The 20001-nt window shown below is 44.2% G+C and overlaps 1 protein-coding gene across 1 annotated transcript in view; it reads right to left on the bottom strand.

Moving 5' to 3' along the window:
* LOC119168700 (DNA polymerase theta-like) overlaps window positions 1-20001 on the bottom strand; it is a 323110-nt gene that overhangs the window by 51004 nt on the left and 252105 nt on the right. Inside the window, exons 19-21 of the mRNA XM_075867640.1 lie at window positions 18821-19017; window positions 17595-17729; window positions 15203-15410 (exon numbers count right to left, since the gene is read on the bottom strand). Of these exons, the coding sequence (XP_075723755.1) occupies window positions 15203-15410; window positions 17595-17729; window positions 18821-19017 (540 nt within the window). The remainder of the gene's footprint in view (window positions 1-15202; window positions 15411-17594; window positions 17730-18820; window positions 19018-20001) is intronic.

Raw genomic sequence — 20001 nt, 5'->3', positions numbered from 1 at the left:
ATAAACACATAGCCTTTAATCCGAATGCATAGCTTTGAATATGAATCTAATACATAACTTCGAATACAAATACATAGCTTCAAATACAAATACATAGCTTCAAAATGAGTCGTATACGAAATGCATAGCTTCGAATATGAATCCAATATACCATATTTGCTCGCGTAATCCTCGCACTCGCACAATTCTCGCACCCCCCACATCGCCCAACAAAAATACGATTTCTCTTTTTCCTTGAGTAATTATCGCATCCCCAAAAACTGCAACAATAATGTCGTCTGCTCGTTCCAACCACTGATGATGATAGCACGCACCATCTCTTAAGCATCAAGCGTACTATTATTGCACGGATATTCAATCCAATCCAAGCCATGCCAAAGTGGCTAGTGTGCGTTGCGGCATGTTTTGTATGTTGTGTCGGTAATCTTGCCACATTATGGGGTGATACTGAAGCTACTAGGCTGCTTTCAAGTTGAAAGTGATCGATCATAATGTAAGCGATGGCAACAGGGCCGCCGGTAGGCCTTTCGGAGCATACTAGCTTTCTGTTCACTACTGGTGACGGCAGCTGAAAGGCACCATGAGGCGTTGGGCCTGCCGTGGGCCTAAAACTGGGATTGATGGTAAACTATTTTTTCAGAAGGGAACTGCGGACGATTCTGTTAAATAGTTATCAGCCCAATACTGATGTCCTACGCTTACCTTTTGAGGGCTCCAGTTGAGCAACGAACGCTACTGCCACGCCCCCAACGCCCACAACCTTTGCGTGTGGTATTCTAATTCTCGACTATTTGCTTGCACTTTGTGTGTCTCAAATAAATCTTGCCTTGTGATGAACGTGTGCTTTTATTGTTGAGGTAAATTTTAATTAGTAGTTCTCAAAGCTTGCTGTTAGTTGCTGGTGTGAGAATCCCGATTTGCGGCCACTTGGTTTGTTTTTTTTTCGCTTTGTACGTTTTCATGGAACGTTTTCCCCGCGTAATTCTCGCACCCCCCAACTTTGCATCGGTTTTCCGCCAAAAAAAGTGCGAAGATTATGCGAGTAAATATGGTAAATACACACGCTTCGAACAGGAACGCATGCATTTCAATATGTATCCGATACATAGCTTGGAATACGAATCAAATATTAATACAGTCAAACACAATTATATCGAACCTACATATACTGAATTTTCGGGTATATCGAACTCGTAAGTTATCCCCTTGATGTTCCTTAGTAAAAGTACAGAAATTCGCACGTTTATATCGAACGGTATTTTTACCCACCGTCCAATATATCGAACGCCGGGCGACGCGCGAGCTGGAAGGTGCGCTTTGACACTCCCCTCCCTTCACCCCCACAATTTCCGTGGCAACGTGGCTCTGCCCGCTTTGGCACTCACAGCACCAGCCGACCTCTGCTGCCTCCGCACGGCACCACGCCTCCACCAAAACTCGAAACGCTCGAAAAAAGGTAAGTGCGAGAGGGCTCGGACTCCACAATCTTTCACTTGTAGAATGGCTTTTTTATTTCATTTCTCTTTCTCATGCTTTCTTTGCGTACCCGCCGGCTCAGAGAGCAGGCACAAAGGAGCCCCCGTCCTCCTCCTTTCGCTTTTTATTTTATTTTTTGTTGCTGTTTTTTGCTACTGCGCTCACAGGTAGCCATCGCCTCACGAGCGCTTAGTTGCTTCTGCTGTTAGGTCACCTAACTACCATTTGCATGGGCACCATTTCTCTTTTGCATACGTGGTGTGTAAAGTCGACTTCTCGTGCAACTATGGCCAGTGTCAAGAAGCGCAAGACCCGTGACTTTGCGATGAAGTTGATGGCTATTCAAGGTGTTGAGGCGGGCGAGAAATGTTCGACCGTCGCGGATTACTTCGGCATACCACGGAGCACTTTGAGTAGCTTGGCAGATATCAAGGAAAGGCAGCGGAACAGTGAATGTCGGGAGCCTGTCATGTGCGCGCTTCTGCCCACGGGAACGTAGAAAAGGCACTCTATGCCTGGTTTTAGAAGTGCGCACGAAGAACATTCTGGTGGATGGCCCGATGCTGATCGCGAAGGATTAATGGTTTGCCGCTGCACTCAGTGGAACAACTTCGCCAACAACGGCGGGTGGCTTCACCGATTTAAGCAGTGCTACGACATCATTGGCTAAACCAATTCTGTGAAAGCAAAGCTGTCAGCAGCCAGTTCACCCAGAAGTGTATAACAAAGGAGTGACCGGAAATCTCCACGACGTTTTCTCCCGCGGAGATTTTCAATGCCTGGCAAGACATGAAGACGGACATAGTGGTCAACGGCTAAACCAATTCTGGTGAAAGCAAAGCTGTCAGCAGCCAGGTCACCCAGAAGTGTATAACAAAGGAGTGACCAGAAATCTCCACGACGTTTTTTCCCGCAGAGATTTTCAATGCCTGGCGAGACATGAAGATGGACATAGTGGTCAACTGCTTCTTCAAGGCAGGCTTTGAGACGGCGGAACTTGCGGAAACCAGTGAAGACGATGACAATGAGCACATACGCATTTCACGAGTTGTCGTCCCGATTCTCAGCAGCAGTTCCACATGAAGTGTCTGCAGACGACTTCATGAAAGCGGACTGTAATGTCCAGGCTGCTGTGAGCCTCGCTGACGAGGACATAACAGCTGCGGTCGCAGGGACCCAGGACGCCCAGGCCGACAGCTCATGTGACGAGGAGGATCATCCGGACGAGTCGCTGGCTACACGCGCCTACTCAGCCACTGAAGTGGCGGGAGCGTTCGACATCATTCGCCTTCGTATCAGCCACATGGAGGAAACCGGGCTGTCACACCTGGACAGCCTTGATAAGATTGAGACTAGCGTCTTCAACATTTCAAAAACGAAGAATCAGGCCAAGATTAGCGATTTTTTCCACGCAAATAAATCATTATGTTGTGGTACGTGTGCGGAATTAGTTGTCATTCTTGAATGCACCTATTTCATGTGATAATCTGCTACAGGTAAGCTCTCGGGGCCTCTACTTTTTTATATCGAGTTTTTCATAGATCTAACTAATTCGCGATTTCCTTCAAGTTCCATATTGATTGATTGATATGTGGGGTTTAACGTCCCAAAACCACCATATGATTATGAGAGACGCCGTAGTGTAGGGCTCCGGAAATTTCGACCACCTGGGGTTCTTTAACGTGCGCCCAAATCTGAGCACACGGGCCTACAACATTTCCGCCTCCATCGCTTCAAGTTCTATATATCTGTGTTCAACTGTACATAGTTTCAAATACGAATGCACAGCTTGGAATATAATTCTAGTAGACAGATTCGACTATGAATCAAATATATAGCTTCGAATACGAATTGAACACATAGCTTTGAATATAATTCGAATACGTATACAATCGAACCCCCCTACACCGAAACTGACGGGGCGCAGACAAAATTTGTTGGAGTGAAAATTTCTTGCAGTGAAATCGAGAGAATATAACTGATCTGAGCTAGCAAAACAAAGAAAGTTTTATTACCAAAGTTCGAAAAGTGTCGGCTGCTTCATTCCCAGCAACCTCACGACACGAGTCTCACCCATGTATAGCAACACCATCGTGAAAAGCACGGTGAAACAATGGCCACGACGGCTTTCATGAGCAAGGTTAACAGTTGCATTAACGCACTAACACCAGCAGCTGTCTGCTGTCAAAGTGTACCCGACAATGCCGAGGTGGAGGCAGGGTATCGTGGAGCAGTGAATTTCACCTTATTCTATGCTATCTTTATCATCCATCACTCGTGGCTGGCTGATTTTGTTGATAATGTGGAGGAACAGCCACTCTGATTACTTACCACACTGGTCAAGCGCTAACGAAATGATACAAATTGGCATCGAAAACGGCATTGTTCCGCAAAGCTGCGTAAAATAAAACCACGAACAGAGTAACTGGGCTTCAGCTTTGGATTGTCTGCGGCTCAGAAGCAAGAAAGTGGCAAAAGCAGGGCAGTCTCATCACCATCACTACCAAGCTATGGTGGCCCCCACGGAGGAAGGAAATGTAAGGAGAGGCCCTGACATCACTTGTTGAAAAGCCGGGATGAAGCCGGAAGTCGGCCATATTGACTAGGCAAATTCTCCTCGCTTGTTTACATCCGAATGTAAAGCAGAAGGCACGACTCTCTCTCTGGCTCGGAAAGCACGTGGGCTGCGCAGCGCGTGTGTCGTGACGATCCGAAACTAATGGAACGGGGCTCATTACTCTGAGCCTGCGGGACACCTTCAGCGAAATCGCTTCGTCCGAGTAATAACAGGGAGTAACAGCTCGCCGACAACGAAGCAACTGCGAGAGAACGCGCGCTAGATGCACTGACAACGGTGAGTGCTTTCACGTCATTAATTCAGCAACTGTACAGACAACACGATCGGTCGTGCGCCTTCTACGGTTGCATTCCGCCACGCGGCCGACGCAGCATCCTGCCACTGTGTCCGTGTTCCGCGTGAAACTCACCGGCATCAGCATTCTGCGACCGTGGTGACTTTGAGCACGGTGCTAGTGACAGCTAGTTGAGCGTGGTTGCTGTTACGTGGAGATTACATGCAATACTGGTGGAGAGTGTACCAAGCGGAATAGAAAAGGTGTTTTAATACGCACATGCAAGTTGTTACTGTACACACACAACATGAAACTACGTATGTGCACATGGTCCTCATGGCGTCTTGCTAGGCCCAACAGCGTCGTCCGTTGTCACAAGCAGCAGCACTGCTCAACCGTCACTGACCTGCAAGGCGTTCGTCGTCATTCAGCTTCGTCATGGTGCCCAATGCAATTTCACTGAACACTAACTGCTTCATCCGCGTCATCCGCCGCACGACACATGGATATGCACTTGTTCAATGCACTGTTGAAACCCCGTGATGGACGAGGATTCTTTAACGTTGCTAAGAGTAATGTAACTGCCAGGAGAACACTGCGTAACCAATAACGCGGCGCAGAGCACAAATATTGTCCGCCACGGCTCAGCACGAGACCTGGGGAGGCACACATTCTGCCGCCAGCCGCGGCCGCTCACTGCGAGAGCAGCTCCACTGCGCAACACGTAACCATAGCAACGCCGCCATTGTGCCTAGTGAATATGGCCGCCATGATGTCATTTCCGCCACACTTTTCACGCCCTGCCCCGGCTGGGCATGCCCTCTCCTTACCTTTTTCCTTCCTCCGTGGGTGGCCCACATGCTTGGTTAACAGCGGAAGCTTCTGGTGGTGCTAACGCATGTTTTAGACTTCATTAACATAATTTCAGTTTCTGAAAATGCATCAAAATATTAAAGATTGTGTTTACTGCATAGCCCTAAATATCTGAGCTAGGAATTGCATCGTCAAATTTCGTTGACGTGGAACGGCAGAAGAAAATTCGCTCGTTTTGGAGAGAATATTTATGCGTTCACTCCTATAGACTGCTGACGGAAAACCGAGAATTTTTTGTTGTAGCGGAAATTCCGTTGAAGCGGCGTTCGTTGTAGCGGGGTTCGACTGTACATTGCTTGGAATTCAAATTGAATAGCATAGCTTTGAATACAAATCGAATACTGATACATAGCTACCAGTAGTAATGAACAATGAAAAATAAGAGAAATGACGTTTCAAACCTGTAGTCTTTTACTTTACCGGAAACTGCACTTTTAGCTACCGTAGACTGTTACTGCACAAAAAAATTCCACCATCTGTACTTGCTACAACGCCTGCGACTGTTGAGCTTGTAACTGTGATGGCTTGGTTTCAACTCGTATGTTTAACAAATTTTTTCTAGTTTTTTTATGTAGTTGCACTTTACTAGAAAAAGAAAAACTTTCGTACCTGCCATGATGACTAGTGATTACAAGGCCGCTGGTTTAATTCTTGCCACCGTAGCTACATTCCGGCCAGGTGAAATGTAACAGTTAATGCCCGTCTACTTAAATCTAAGCGATTATTAAAGAGCCCTAAGTGGTCAGTTTATCCAGGTTCGAACACACTCAGTTATGGCAGGCACAACACCAGATTTTATCATTTCCTTTTAATACAAAAAGGTTTTATTCAGAGGTCCTCCACGACTCTGCTGATGTATTTCTGTCACGAATATGATGTTGTAAAATATATGCCGACAGATTGCAAAAAAAAAAAACGAGAAGAGATAGATCCGCAGCAAGGGCATCGAATCAACTACTTTGTGCTTTTCAGCGTGCGATGCTAACTCCTACGCCATAAAGCAAACTTTCTAAATTTTCAACGCCATACACCATACAACGTTTGACAGTCTTCTGAGCTTCATAGCTTCAGTGCACTTGCGTCATCACTAGCGAGATGGCATGACGGGCTCGCGTTGGGCATGCTCTTTCTTTCTCTTTGAACAGCACGAATTAAGTGTCGAGCTGTAACAGTTGTTTGTCCGCGCTCGTCCTTCGTATACTTATTTCTTGTGTTCTGTCTGCTTGAGAAGTGTGCAGCAAGATTCTAGCTGCTTGCCCTGCTTCGTGTGACATTGCAGTTTGTTGCTGTAGCATTCCTTTCTTTGCCATTGTGGCTAAACAATGCACAATGAATACTCAGCTACCTCTGTGAGGACACGTTCCACTTCCATATTGTACCGATCCATAAAAAGAGGAATCAACCACAATTTTTTTTTTTTTTTTCGCTTCTGTTCACACCAGTCGATACACAAAGGCAAACAGCAGTACTTGGGGCGTCTTTCATCTACACAACGGTAGTCCTTATCTCGCCTGCTTTCGTTCTGTTTCTCGAAAACTACGTGCTTGCCATTTTTTTATCAAGACTGCTCTGTCGTGGTCATGGCCGCACGATCACGACAAGGAGTACCGGGCATGCGGTGATAACGCAAGGAAGGCACGTGAAATAGATGATTAATATTATGTGACGAAATGGCACCACAAATACACCTTTTCGTTTTCCTTTTTTTTGAGAGAACCACAACTCCCGGTGGCGAAGGCACTATCTTGCCGCATTGCGACCACCCTTGAAACACTCGCTGCTGATGGCAGTAAACTGACACTGGCCAAACAGCGAGATCACAGCAACGAAGTTACACAGGGTTGACTGCAGAAGATGCTGCCATGCGAGTGTGATGGCTATACACGACGAATTCCAAGGAACATCGTTGAAAATGTGCAGCGTAACTGCCTCAGATTTAAGGCACCTCATGTGCACTGCAACTAGCAACACAAAAATATATGTGATTACACTATTGTAACGTTACCAAAAGTGCATGGGCTTTTGTTTGTTCGCCTTTGTGCAGAAAAATACTTCAGCTCACTTGCACTTTCGCGCAATACCATCAAATCTGTTGTACAGTTAAACCTGAATATAACGAAATTGATAATTTATCAGAAAAACTTGTTATAAAGAGGATTTCATTATATGCAGGTTCGGTATGAAAATACAAAAAGTAAATGTGCAAATTAAACAAAAAGGGGACTGAAGGCACCCAAAACAATTATTTTATAGTAAAAAAACTGCGTTATTATTGCCATAGCAATTATATAGACACTCTAGGCGGGTTTTAGACGTCGCCGCCATGTTCTCTAACAAGTCCAAATTGATAAGATGCCCCCGCCCATCGTAACTTTCACGAGCGGGTAAAAGCGTGCAAGTGCTGCTGAAGGAGAGATCGAAGGAGTCAACCCTTCCCTATCGCTTGGAAAAAGCATAAGACAACATCTTCCGCGTGTTCGAACTGCCATCGAATGCTCAAACAGAAAGTAAACCACCCGCCTTGAACGAGCATTAAAAACGCAGGGAGGAGGAGGGGATCGATCAAGTAGCAATAATGAACTTGGATTTTAATGGCGGTAGCGATCGCTGGCGCGCTTTCTATATCGACGAGTATCAGTGCAATTTCAGCGTGAAAGGACTGTGTAAAAAGAGCCTTTCTCTCTGGAGTGGCCGTATTTGGTCACACCAGCGTTTTGTAGAAGTTCCGGCCATGATATCGGATACATAAGAGTTGGCTACCAGCCTTACTTCTTATAACATTACCATTTATTGTAATCGCGTCCATCGCATTGCATTAAACACATCGTCCTGTTGTTGCCAGAACTAATTGGCTAAAGCTACGAGCCGGCGAACTCGCGGCACGGCGCAAGACAGAAGCGCGTGACGAGTCGACCTCCGAAGATCCGTTGTCACCGTGATCTCGGAGGGGTTTTCATCAGCCCCTAATCTGACATCCTTTGGTGGTAACGACAAGGTTGTTCGAGATTAAGAAAAGTCACAGTTTCACCACAAGGGCGAAGCAACCAATGCGAAAGCAACAACTTGGAATGTAATGCTGAAAATGGCAAGCAGATTGACACGTACAGCGCACTGCTCAAACACAAATGACGCACAAAAACAACATTCACAGAAAAAAGCGAACTAACAATGTGTAACGCTCGACACTCAATGCGCTGTATAAATAAAAACGATGCATGAAACGTAATCACAGGTACAGATATGAGTGCGAACTAACAAATAGGTGCAAAAGGCACCTGTCCAGCAAGCGAAATGATCTTTGTGCGCCTGGCAACTAAGCGCAACCGTTCCGGTCAATGTCGAAGGCGCACGATATTCCCCACCCAAGGATAAGCGCGCGCGTGCACAAGCATCTACCTAAACCCCCTATCGCAGAGCATCTACCCCCCTCCCCTCCCCCTATTCGTGGGGCGAAGTACGTGTGGGAAATAAGCGCGCGTTGGCGCATCGTGATGAGCTGGATGCCGAGCACGGGCAGCTTTTTCTTTTTTTAGTTTTCATATACAGTAAACCCTCGTTAACTCGAACTCGCATATCTCGAAATCTCGGTTAAGCCGAAACTTTTTTTCGCCGTGCATTAACCTCCCATAGGTGCTATGTATTTGCCCCCTCTTATCTCGAAACGTTTTCCGGAGGGAACAGTGGATATCTCGAAATCTTGACAGGGAGGGCAGAAGGCAAAGTCTACTCCCAACAGGAAACGAGGGCTCCGTGCGAACGCTTAGCTCTTACTATACGTGCCGAACGCAGTCGTGAAGGGCGAATTTGAAATTCCCGCGGACGCAGCCATTTCCTATCAGCCTTGTCAGGCAACTGTGGGAGTGATCACGTGTGCGCACCTGCGCGCGACTTATGAGCGGTGGGCGGCGTGTGCAGCATGCGCCCGTCAGTATGCAACCTAGCCCTTGCATGTGCGAGCTGGTATTCTTTGTTTTCCTCGCGATCTGTGCACGACGCATCTTGAGCTCAGTTTTGCTGAGTAGTGAGTGGTCTGTGCAACGGACGCTTCCGAATATCGACCATTGGCGCAGAATTCAGCGGCTGTGATGAGCTGTGCGATGAAGTGCGCAAGGCAACTGGCTGCGTGAGCGATACTGAAGACGGCGAGATCGCCTTTGAAGAGTATGCGCTCTACGAGGCGGACGTCCCCGTTACCGGAATGCTGTCGGACGCCGATATCGTTGAGATGGCCGTGAACGACGGAGATGACCATGCAGATGAGGAAGAGCCTCGAGAAGTGCCTACGACGACAGAAACACGTAACATGCTGTACTTGCTCCGCAACAAGGTCGAATGCAGCGGTGGCAACCAACGGCTCATGCGATGTGTTGAGCAACTGGAGAAAGCCTTTCTCGGACCGAATGCTAAAGTGAAACAGGCGAGCATCACGCAATTTTTCGGTCCTCGGTAATAAATTTTTTTCCCCTCCGAACTCTTGTGCCTTTACTACGGTAGCTGTTTTGTGCAGTGGAGCTTTTCCTAGCAGCACTGGCTTTTCTTTTACAGTGACCTGGGCGAACATTTTCGGCGTTTGCTTAACTCGAAATACCGCCTATCTCGAAATTTTCCCCGGATTTGATGGCTTCGAGTTAACGAGGGATTACTGTATATAGATACGTATACATATATAATGAATGACAGCGGCGGCGGCGACAGCAAAAAGTCAGTCAGGACTGTCCATACCATTGCTATTGTAATAAATAAAACAAAAACACCGTCAAGGGCCACATCATGCGTGCGCTCTGAAAGTATAGACGCGTGTACGGCATCAAAAACGAAGAGCGAATGACACGAACACGAATACTGCGAAAAACTATTCGATAAAACGCCCTCCGTATGCAGCGCGGCCCCACATATGTGACGCTAAGTAAAAGCGTGGCACTGCAAACGCGCAAAAGGAATTTGGGGGGGGGGGGGGGCACTCGCGCATGCGCCCTCTGTGGCGAGAATGGCGACAACGCTGACTCGTGGGGTGTAGGCCCGCTTGCCCGCTTTGCAGTCACCTGTGTGCAATGACGAGCGCTCCCTCTGCCCCAGCGTGCTCTGCGTGCCGCCACCGCATTGCGCTTTGTCGGAGGCAGGGAAGCCGCGGAAGATGCATGCTCATACCAAAATGCCAAAATGCGGAGCAAAATTGCTAGATTGTCCGGGGGAAATATTCGTTATATCAAGCTTGTCTCCCGCTGTTAGTTCGTTACATAGAGGTCGCAAATACATGTACTTCTATGGAGCAACGGCGGGGAATAGAAAAACTTGGATATAGTGACAAATTCATTATATGGAGGTTTGTTATAAGCAGGTTCAACTGTATTCAGCATGTGCTTAAGGGTGCTGTGAGCTACTCAAGCCTGCACACAATCATTGACCAATGTGGCTATGACACCTACAAACTAAGTGATGGTCCCACCTGGAATCAAAATCTGCTGCTACCCTGCTCTTGCCTCGCTACTCCTGTAGCATGTTCCTGTTGTGACTCGCCAAAGGATTACGATGATACAACCCAGCCATCGAACCTTCAGGCCTCAGTTTCAAGGGACCTTACAGAGTCCAGGTGGTCGACAATGCTAAGACCACCGTCGTAGTTAAAAAGCTATGAACGATGTTGAGTGTTATGTAGTGTTTACTTATTGTTACTCTTCCTAAATGATTGTCAAAATTTTTGAGGGGAGAGAGAATGTTGTACATTATAATCTAGACATGTGCATTATAGTCTACGCATGTGCATTATAATCTAGACAGCCCTAGGCATGCGCATATGCACACGCAGGCGCCTTATCATGTCAGCTGACATCTGTGTACATTAACCATCCTGGACTAAGAATAAACAGCGGGCTTGCACAAATGATGAATTTTCGGTTCGAAGCGAATTCAAAGCGATAATGATGTTGGTCCAATAATTTCGAATCGAATTCGAGTAGTACACATCGCATGTTATAACAAAAAAATGGGCCCATTTGTCTTGACCAAACCCACAAAATATATATATATGTGTGTGTGTGTATATATATATATATATATATATATATATATATATATATATATATATATATATATATATATATATATATGGGATATGGCACAACGGGAGCGTTGTCAACAAGGATAAATATATTTATTTTCCAAATATATATATATATATAATAAATCAAAACAACACCTCTGCAAATGCCTTAATATGATTCAAGGGAAGTGGAAACAACTTGGAATAGTAGCATGATTTTACTTTAGGTAGAATGCAAATGATAACCTGTAAAGTATGTTACATTTTATTATTTACTAAACTTAAAGCATATAAGCCAGAGCTTTTAAAAGTAAAAAATCGTGAATCGATGTGAGGGTGATATTTTCATTTAACGCTGAAGTGGGGCTTTCCGGCAGTACAAATTTCTAATAAATAGATGTTTCCACTGCTTAGCACTTCATAACTGCATCAAAACCACGTTTACAGGAGGTTACATGCGAATTATTACACAATTGAACAGGTGCTTTCGTGGCTTGGCACCTCTCCACTGCAGTGAAAGCACCTTTGTGGGGTTACATGCGGATTAATCAAGCTTGTGCGAATAGTGAACTTTAGGCTCGAAGCGAATTCGAAGCGAATAGTGATTTTGGTTGAATAATTTCGAATCGAAATCGAATAGTACATATGACATATGAAGAAAAACAGGCACATTTATTATGATCCAACTAACCTGCACAATATTTTAAAAAAAATTGAAATAGGGCAAATGCCACTTTCTTTTTCCGTTCAAAAGAAGTCGAATAAACTTTGAAGAGTAGCAGGATTTGACTTTGGCAGGATGCGAGTCATAAACTTTATAATATGTAACATTTTTAAGTTTATTATACTCTGAGCATATAAGCCATCATAACAAGCCAATATAAGCCATCATTAAGCTTAATAAAATGAACTGATTTGAGGGTGATATTTCTATTTAAAGGGGCCGTGCAACACTTTTTCAAGGAGCCATAGAATGGATTCAATGAAGAAGCTTATTGCTTGATCAATTCACCGCCCAAAAATTTTTAGAATCCTTCCAGTACGCGCAGAGCTGCAAAGATTTGTTGCACGCTGCAAGTAGATTCTCTCTTCTCGTCCCAACGAAAGTGCTGTAAGCTAAGCCGGGAGGGATAGCACTAGAAAAGAAAATACATCGCACGTGCTTTCTCAGCTTGTCGAGTCATTTGCCGAGACAATAGAGCAATTTTCTGCTGACTTTGAGACTTTGTTGTGAATCGCACGCCGCGTGCTGCACTATAATGTTCGGCTTGCATGTTTTCGGTAGCCTCGATTACCGATCGGCAGCGTTTTCTTACAATGCTCAAAAAATGTTTCAGGGCCCCATTAAATTTGAAGAAGGGCTTCACGGCAACGCGAATTTCTTCTTAACAGGTGATTTCACGTTGTAGCACTCCTACACCGCAGTGAAACCACCTTTAGAAGCAGTACATTCGGAATTATATGCATTTATTCATTCCTTGCGAATACTTCAAAATTTTTAATAACCTAAATTAGAATCGAAGCGAATACGAATACCCTACTATTCGTTCGAATATTCGAAGCATTTGAATATTCGGACAAGCCTAGGAATAATATATATGCACCTCTTCATTCTTTACGAACACTTCGAAATTTTCCATAATTTAAATTCGAATCGAAGCGAATTAAAATACTGTAATATTCGTTCGAATATTCTAAGCATTTGAGTATTTGCACAAGCCTAATAAATAGAGTTGTTTGAGATAATGAGTCGGTGTAGTTACTTCGCGTTTCCATGGCTCCCTGGCGTAGTTCGGCAGGACATGGCAACGGATACTTTATCTATTTATTTATTCAGATAACTACAGCACCTAATCGGCATTAACATAGAAGGGAAAAAAATACATTACAAGTGGTATACTACATCAAGAAGTACCATAACAAGATTAGCAATACAATTAATATTACAGATGACATGACACATGTGCATTCTGAACAGATCAATTGGAAAAAAATTTAATTAATTAAAAAATAATTGAGACAAACCAAGAACAGTACATTACAGTATGTCTGCAAAAGGCAGAGCAACAAAATGTTAAAAAAAGTTGAATGCCGTGTAAAGGTAATGCGATACCTATAGGAGCAAGAATTCAGCGAGAGCATAGTAAAAAAGCGACAAGGCAACCTCCAGTAGACTATTCCAACCATGGCATGTTCTTGGAAAAAACCAATGCCTATATATACGTAATGCGACAGCTATATTCTCTGACCTTCAAAGAATGTCCCGACAGACCGACCTGTAGGTAGGATCAAGGATATCGTATGTTTCCTTCCTTAGGCCTGTTGCCCGAATAAAAATTTTGTGATAATGTTTTGGGCACATGTACTATTCCCATCTATCCCCCAAAGTCGGCCATTTGCGATCGGCTCTTATGACAGAGGAGCATATAGTAAAGTCTTAGTTGGAGGAAACAAACTGTGCCGCATGCTTCTGAATGCGTTCTAATTCGGCAATGCAAGTCTTTGTACCTGGGTCCCATGCGGAGCATCTGTATTCCAAAATAGTGTGCACATTTGAAAAGTAAAGAGATTCTTCCAACTTAAAAGGAGCTTTCTTAAAGTTTTGCTTTAAGAAGCTTTGTAGGTTTAGAAATATACCACAAAATCATTTGAGAACTATGGCTGACAGAGTGCCACAGCTGACAGAAGACTCGTCAGGCTTTCGTCGACGCGTGTTCCGACGTTGTTGTGGCAATCCATATGCGAAAACCAGCGCAGCTACATGTGATGCACGTTACCTGCTGCATCATCGAGCTGAGCATCTCTAGTTAGTTGCGGGCAGTGCACCTACTAAGCATCTACATCTAAGTGCATCTACAGTGAGCCTACTAAGCTGACTCCGTCAGCGCCGCTCCCTGTAATGTACGCATGCATTTGCCTTGGCACAGTGACATTTTTTGCTTTGTGCTCAATGAGCTCCAGACCATGCAAAGATGCGACGAGTTATTCGTCGGGCCAGTGCAACGGCAGCGAGTTACCTTGATTACCATGAGTAATTCACACTTTATTGAAGCGGTCCTGCGTACAAGGATGCGGCAGCGAGTGGCGCACGTTCAATACAGATACAACACAAACGGTAACAGCGCTAAACCACTAAGCCACACATATCCCCGAAAAGGCATGATCTAGATTGTTTAAAATGTTTATTGGTGGCAGCTTTGTCGCGATGGCAAGCCGGCATGCTCGATAGTAGCCGTCACCCCCCTCCGGTGCATTCCCGTGCAGTCAAAGTGCTCCCATCAAAGTCACAGTAATCACTGCACGATCTATTGTTGATGCACTTGTCGTAAAGGCGCAAAATCAGAAGTAGTGATATATGGGAGCAAACATTCGAAAAGATCGAATATTCTAGTTACTGCAAATATTCAAAACCTTCGAATGTCGTTTTCAAATCAAATACCATTATTACAATTGCAATGTGTGACGAATAATCGAAACTTCTGAATATTCACATGGCTCTAAAAAATTTGAATTAACCAAAAATGTGCAGCGGAGCATTTTGAATTAGGCAATCTTAAAATAATCTGAAATCGTAACAGGCCAACCTAAAATTTTCAAATTATTTGAATTGACCACAAGTTTAAACTATCAGTTTTGATTAGCGATAGCCTTTTGTACTTCAATATATTGCACGTGCTGAATTTACCAGTGAGAAAGAGGCAGAGAAAGAGGCGCTCACGTCTTTGTTTCGGCTATGCTTTGCTGACTCCTCACGGTACTTGGGCCTTGTAAAGCTGTTTTGAGAATGTCACCTTTTAGAACGTGACAATACCGAGGATTTCTCGAAACTAAAGTATGCTATATGCTGCACTTAAGCTTTTGTGGTATTGTAAATGCTTTGATGCCTTTACCAGTGTGATAAAATACCGCACCTATCTTCGACTGTGGCACACCACTGATGACGCACCGATGAGGCATGTACCTGGGAAAGGCTTGAAACCAGCACGAACGCTGATGCTAACTGGTGAGTCGGTGCAAACCGTGAAGCTTTTGAAGATGCCCTGCAGGTTGGGTTCAGTGATCATCACCCGGCCTGTGGACGTCCATGGTTGGCTCCACGGCCGGATTCGGGACAGTCTGCCGCCACTCGACTGTAGGCTTCGCTGGTGTAGGACCAGGGGGCGCAGATTCTGTAATTACAGTGACGCTATTTCTGACATCTAATGCAATGATATTTTGCACCATGTAACAAGAGCTGTTTTGTGTACTAGAAGGACACAGCAGCCTCTATGCAGAGTTGTACCAATGAAACAAGAGTGGCCCTGTTGTAGAAGGCTAGAGAATGACAAAAATGCAAACAAAAAAGGAAAGGCGCCGTTACTAGCACATTAATGAGGCATAACCAAATAAATCCTAAATAAAATCAAGCCAAGAAAAGCATAGCGGACATTTACTGTTGCATTTAGACTGTAATATAGGTATTATTCACAAAGTAACTTGAAATTGAGTAATGAGGATGAAAAATCACCATCTCAAAGGCATAATTGTAATATTGCAGGCTCGAATCTCACAACGCAAAGGGAGATTTCTCATCCACTTCAATTGATTTCACTTACGAGAAGACGTGAGCCGAAAAACTTGGGTGTTTTCAGAAATTACATGCTTGCCGTTTTTATTTGCTTTCAGAAGTTTAGTTTCTTTTCTTACACGACAGAAAATTTGAAGATTGTAATTAAGCTTGAAGTACATTAAAATCACTTTTAAAGAGTACAATGTGGCTATTGAAAACAAAGAAAAGCTCATTGTCTTAAGTCTCCAGGAAATTGTCACCTGGCTGCTTGCCAATGCATTTCACATTTCACCAAAGCCACCATGCTCAAAATAACCATCATTTCCAAGCTATCATGGAGGAAGAAATCATATTAAAAATACACCTTTGCCACACAGAAAACGGTTTCACTTATGCCATAAGATTGAATTTTTCGTGAGAATGATTTTGGGGCAACTTCTCGAGTTTGGACACCATGTTTTCGGTACCCTCTTTATTCAAATCTAGGCCAATAGCTTTTTTTTTTCAAATTTCTTTGATTCAAACTCCAGGGTCAGCCTAGATTCAAGGATTTTGAAAAACGTGCCACTTTTCATTAAGGAAAGTGGTGCACAACTAGTGCCACCTAGACGGTATTATAGTTGTTAGTATCCAAGTCAACACCTGGCCACCACTTTGATCTTTGTGACGAGTGTTGAGGCAAGCCGATTGTTATTTCGAGTCGCGCTTTGAGTGGTCTGTGTGTGGCGCAGCTCAATGGCACCAAAGAGGCAATGCCGCTTCTAAAAGGAAAATTGTCCTTGCCGCAGAGTCATCGTCCAACATTCAATCTGGGTGGGACTTTGGAGCAAATGAAAAAAATGTGCGCCACTGGAAGAGCTGCAGCATGCGCCAAACCTGAAATTTTTATTGTGTGCTCCTTTTAAGAAGTGCGACATATCCAATGCACTTGATAGCACCGAGGATCGCGCACTGTTTGCAGACAGCAACAAAAAAGTCAGCAATGACGACTCGGAATGAGCACGGCTTTGCACTAGAAGCAGCAGGAAAAAAACGACATCAAAGAAACACACACAACAGGACTAGAAGCTGTATGGTTCTCGAGTTATTTAAATCAGAAACTATCTGCTTTGTTTCATCTTCATGTTTAATAAATGATTTTTTTTTCTGAATGCTGTTCTCGCTGTTTCGTGCGACCTACATTCGAGGCAAGTTTTATTTTTGTTTTTCCGGGCTTTGGACTTTAAGGGGACAGCTTAGAATCGGGGTCGGCATAGATTCGAGTAAATACGATATTTCTGGTAGCCAGACCAAGAAGCAATTCTGCCCAGATATCTCTTAACATGTAAAGAGTGGAAGTATCTATTTTAAAGCTTGATATCACTCGTTTAAATATTATGAACCTAAAGCATGCAATCAGTATGGGGTGAGGATTTTAAGAACTCTCACATTACAATATTTATTGTCCATTTAAATGTCTTATATGCACTTTCTTGTTAGTTATTTGCATTCTACAGTTAATGTGAAGCAATATGAGCCATTAATAACTGAGAACTATAGAAGTTTAGTGAAAGAAGTTTGTACAAAAAGAACTATATTTTACACATTGACATAGCACAAAACGAAAACTGTGCAACTTACTATAATAGTGATTACAGTTTTGAAATCAGCATAAAAGCCCATACATACAACAAACAGTTTATTGCCCAAGGCTAGAGATCTAAAAAAATTTTTTGTTGTGTAGCCTCTCCTTTTAATGTCTGGGCTCAGGTGAGGTTAAGTGGTGCATTGCTGTGGCTGTGCCACTTTCCAATGTTCAACCTACCAGAGATACAACGCCTCTCAGCTTCTTCCAGTCAAGGATCTTGGCTGGCAGTGGGTGCACACTGGACAACCGAGTCAGAGCCACTCGACTGCTCAAAGCACCAGAGGGCAGGGGGCCTTTTACAAGTGGTACCACCTGCAAAACCACGTCGTTCGATTGTTTATGTGCAAATCAAAATCATTAGGACTAAATAATGAGGCCTTGGACAGGTGAAAAAATATGCAGTGCAACCTCATCAGTTCGAATTACATGCAGTAAATCTTTTCGAATAACCGGAAATTAGAACTATAGACAGCCTCTTAAAACATGATACTGGACACAGGTGTACAATTTTCCTTTTTTCGGAGAGGGCAAAAACAGCGAGAGGCTTGTACATATACACATATGAAGTGAGCAACGAGGCGGCTCGTTGAGTGAATAAAGAAATAAGCGCCAGCAGTCAAGATGCCTATGAAAGCAAATGGGAAGAGGTGCATTGTCATAGTCAATCCTGTAGTCAAGACTGATAGTAGAGTATTTCGCAAAAGGACTGTATATCTCATTATCGCAACAAAATTCACTTTGAATGATTTCTTCCAAGAACCTCGGAAAGATGGATTGAACTCCCTGCTTTGCCACTGCCATCTCTAATTGCAATAACTTGAAGACAGACACTAGCACCTATTTGTATGTCTACCACCTCCTCTCTGTAATTTCATCGTGCGAATTAGAGCACAAGACTAATGCAAGAGGGTCACTACAGCGTAAGAAAATCTGCCACTATATTCAAGTCGAATAGTACCCAACCACATTGCCAGCTCTTGCCTATGAGGCTGAAACATGGAGATTAACAAAACAACTAGAGCAAAAGCTGAGGACCATGCAGCATGCAATGGAACGTAGCATCATAGGAATAACATGGAGAGATAAGAGGACACCAGAATGAGCAAGAAAACAGACAGGAGCTGCAGATATTCTAGCTGACCTCAAGCGGAACAGAATAGACCTGGGCTGGCCACACAATGTGTAGAACAGACAACCGGTGGACAGTAGGAGTAACAGAATGGTTACCAAGAGATGGAAAATACAGCTGGAAATAGCAGACAGTTATATGAATGTATCGAAATCAAAAAGTTGGCAGGAATAAAATGGAATTATCTCTCTCAGGAGATCGCTGGAAGAGTCCTTCGTTTTGCAGTGGACTAGCACAGGCTGAAAATGATGATGATGAATGAAACGAAGCAAACCTGGGCCTTCATCGTGGCTTCCACTTGTCGGGCAGAGCTGAGCGTAAACTGACGCTTAGCCAGTGCCCAGGCCTCCCTCTGCAGGGTGTCCAGGGCATCGTCCACTGCCATCATCGTCTGGTGGGCACGAACAGGATCGTAGCCAATGCCGTTGAGATCCATTTTGGACAGCACGCCCAGCAGCCGCACTTCTTGCTCTGCATATCACGGGTAAGGACAGCAGAGAATTGAAGCCCCTAGTCACCTTTGTCGAAATGATACATTCTTTACTTGTACACAACATTCACTTCTAAAAGACGTAGGTAGAGCTAAAATTCTTGGTTGTCTTTTTGTTCTCTGACCTGTTTTCATATTGCATTCATGTTTAACACCTCTCTGGTCATGCAGTAAATGTAATTATTACCAGCCTTAAAACATTGCCACCAACATGACTGGATCATCGAGTAATGCATCAGTGCAATGAAATATTACGAAGGCTTTAAAAACATAGTAATATATTGTGAAACTACTGGTATACAGCAAACTTAATTTTTTTTTGTGTCTCTTTTGTGAGTACTATCCTTTGCATTTATTTTTTTTACGATATCTTAGCTCCCCAACAGCTGGTTAGTGAAATGCAGTTTCATGATATCATAGTTAAACCAGCCTATAAAGAGCCTCCATATAAAGAATTCCTCTATATAACGAAGTTTTTCTATTCCCCACTGTTGCTTCATAGAAGCACATGTACTGTATTGGCGACCTCTATGTAACAAAGTAAGAGCGGAAGACAACCTTGATATAACAAACTTTCCCCACGAAAAATCTAGAAATTCCGCATATTGGCATTCTGGTACAAGCATGCATCTTCTACAACTTCCCCGCCGCCGAGGAAGTGTGATGCGGCGGAGGAACTCAAAGCACTCCGGGCAAGAGCGAGCACTCGTTATTGCATGCGGGTGTGTGCGAGGCAGGCCTGCACCCTACGAGCCAATGTAGCCACCGTTTTCGTCGCAGATGGCGCAAGCGCGGGTGTGCCCCCCCCCCCCCCCATCCTCAAAAAAAAGAAAAAAGAAACCTGCTTTTGCGCTGGCAGTGCCACACTCTTAGTTAGCATGCCATATGTGGGGCCACGCTGCATATAGAGGACGCTTTATCGAATAGTTTTCCGGGGTATCCGTGTCTGTGTCATTCGCTCTTCG

This window comes from Rhipicephalus microplus, chromosome 6 (genome assembly GCF_043290135.1).
Source record: "Rhipicephalus microplus isolate Deutch F79 chromosome 6, USDA_Rmic, whole genome shotgun sequence".
In the NCBI taxonomy this organism is placed as follows: Eukaryota; Metazoa; Arthropoda; class Arachnida; order Ixodida; family Ixodidae; genus Rhipicephalus; species Rhipicephalus microplus.
Note: the sequence above shows the minus strand (reverse complement) of the source record. Positions and strands in the feature narration are given on the sequence as shown.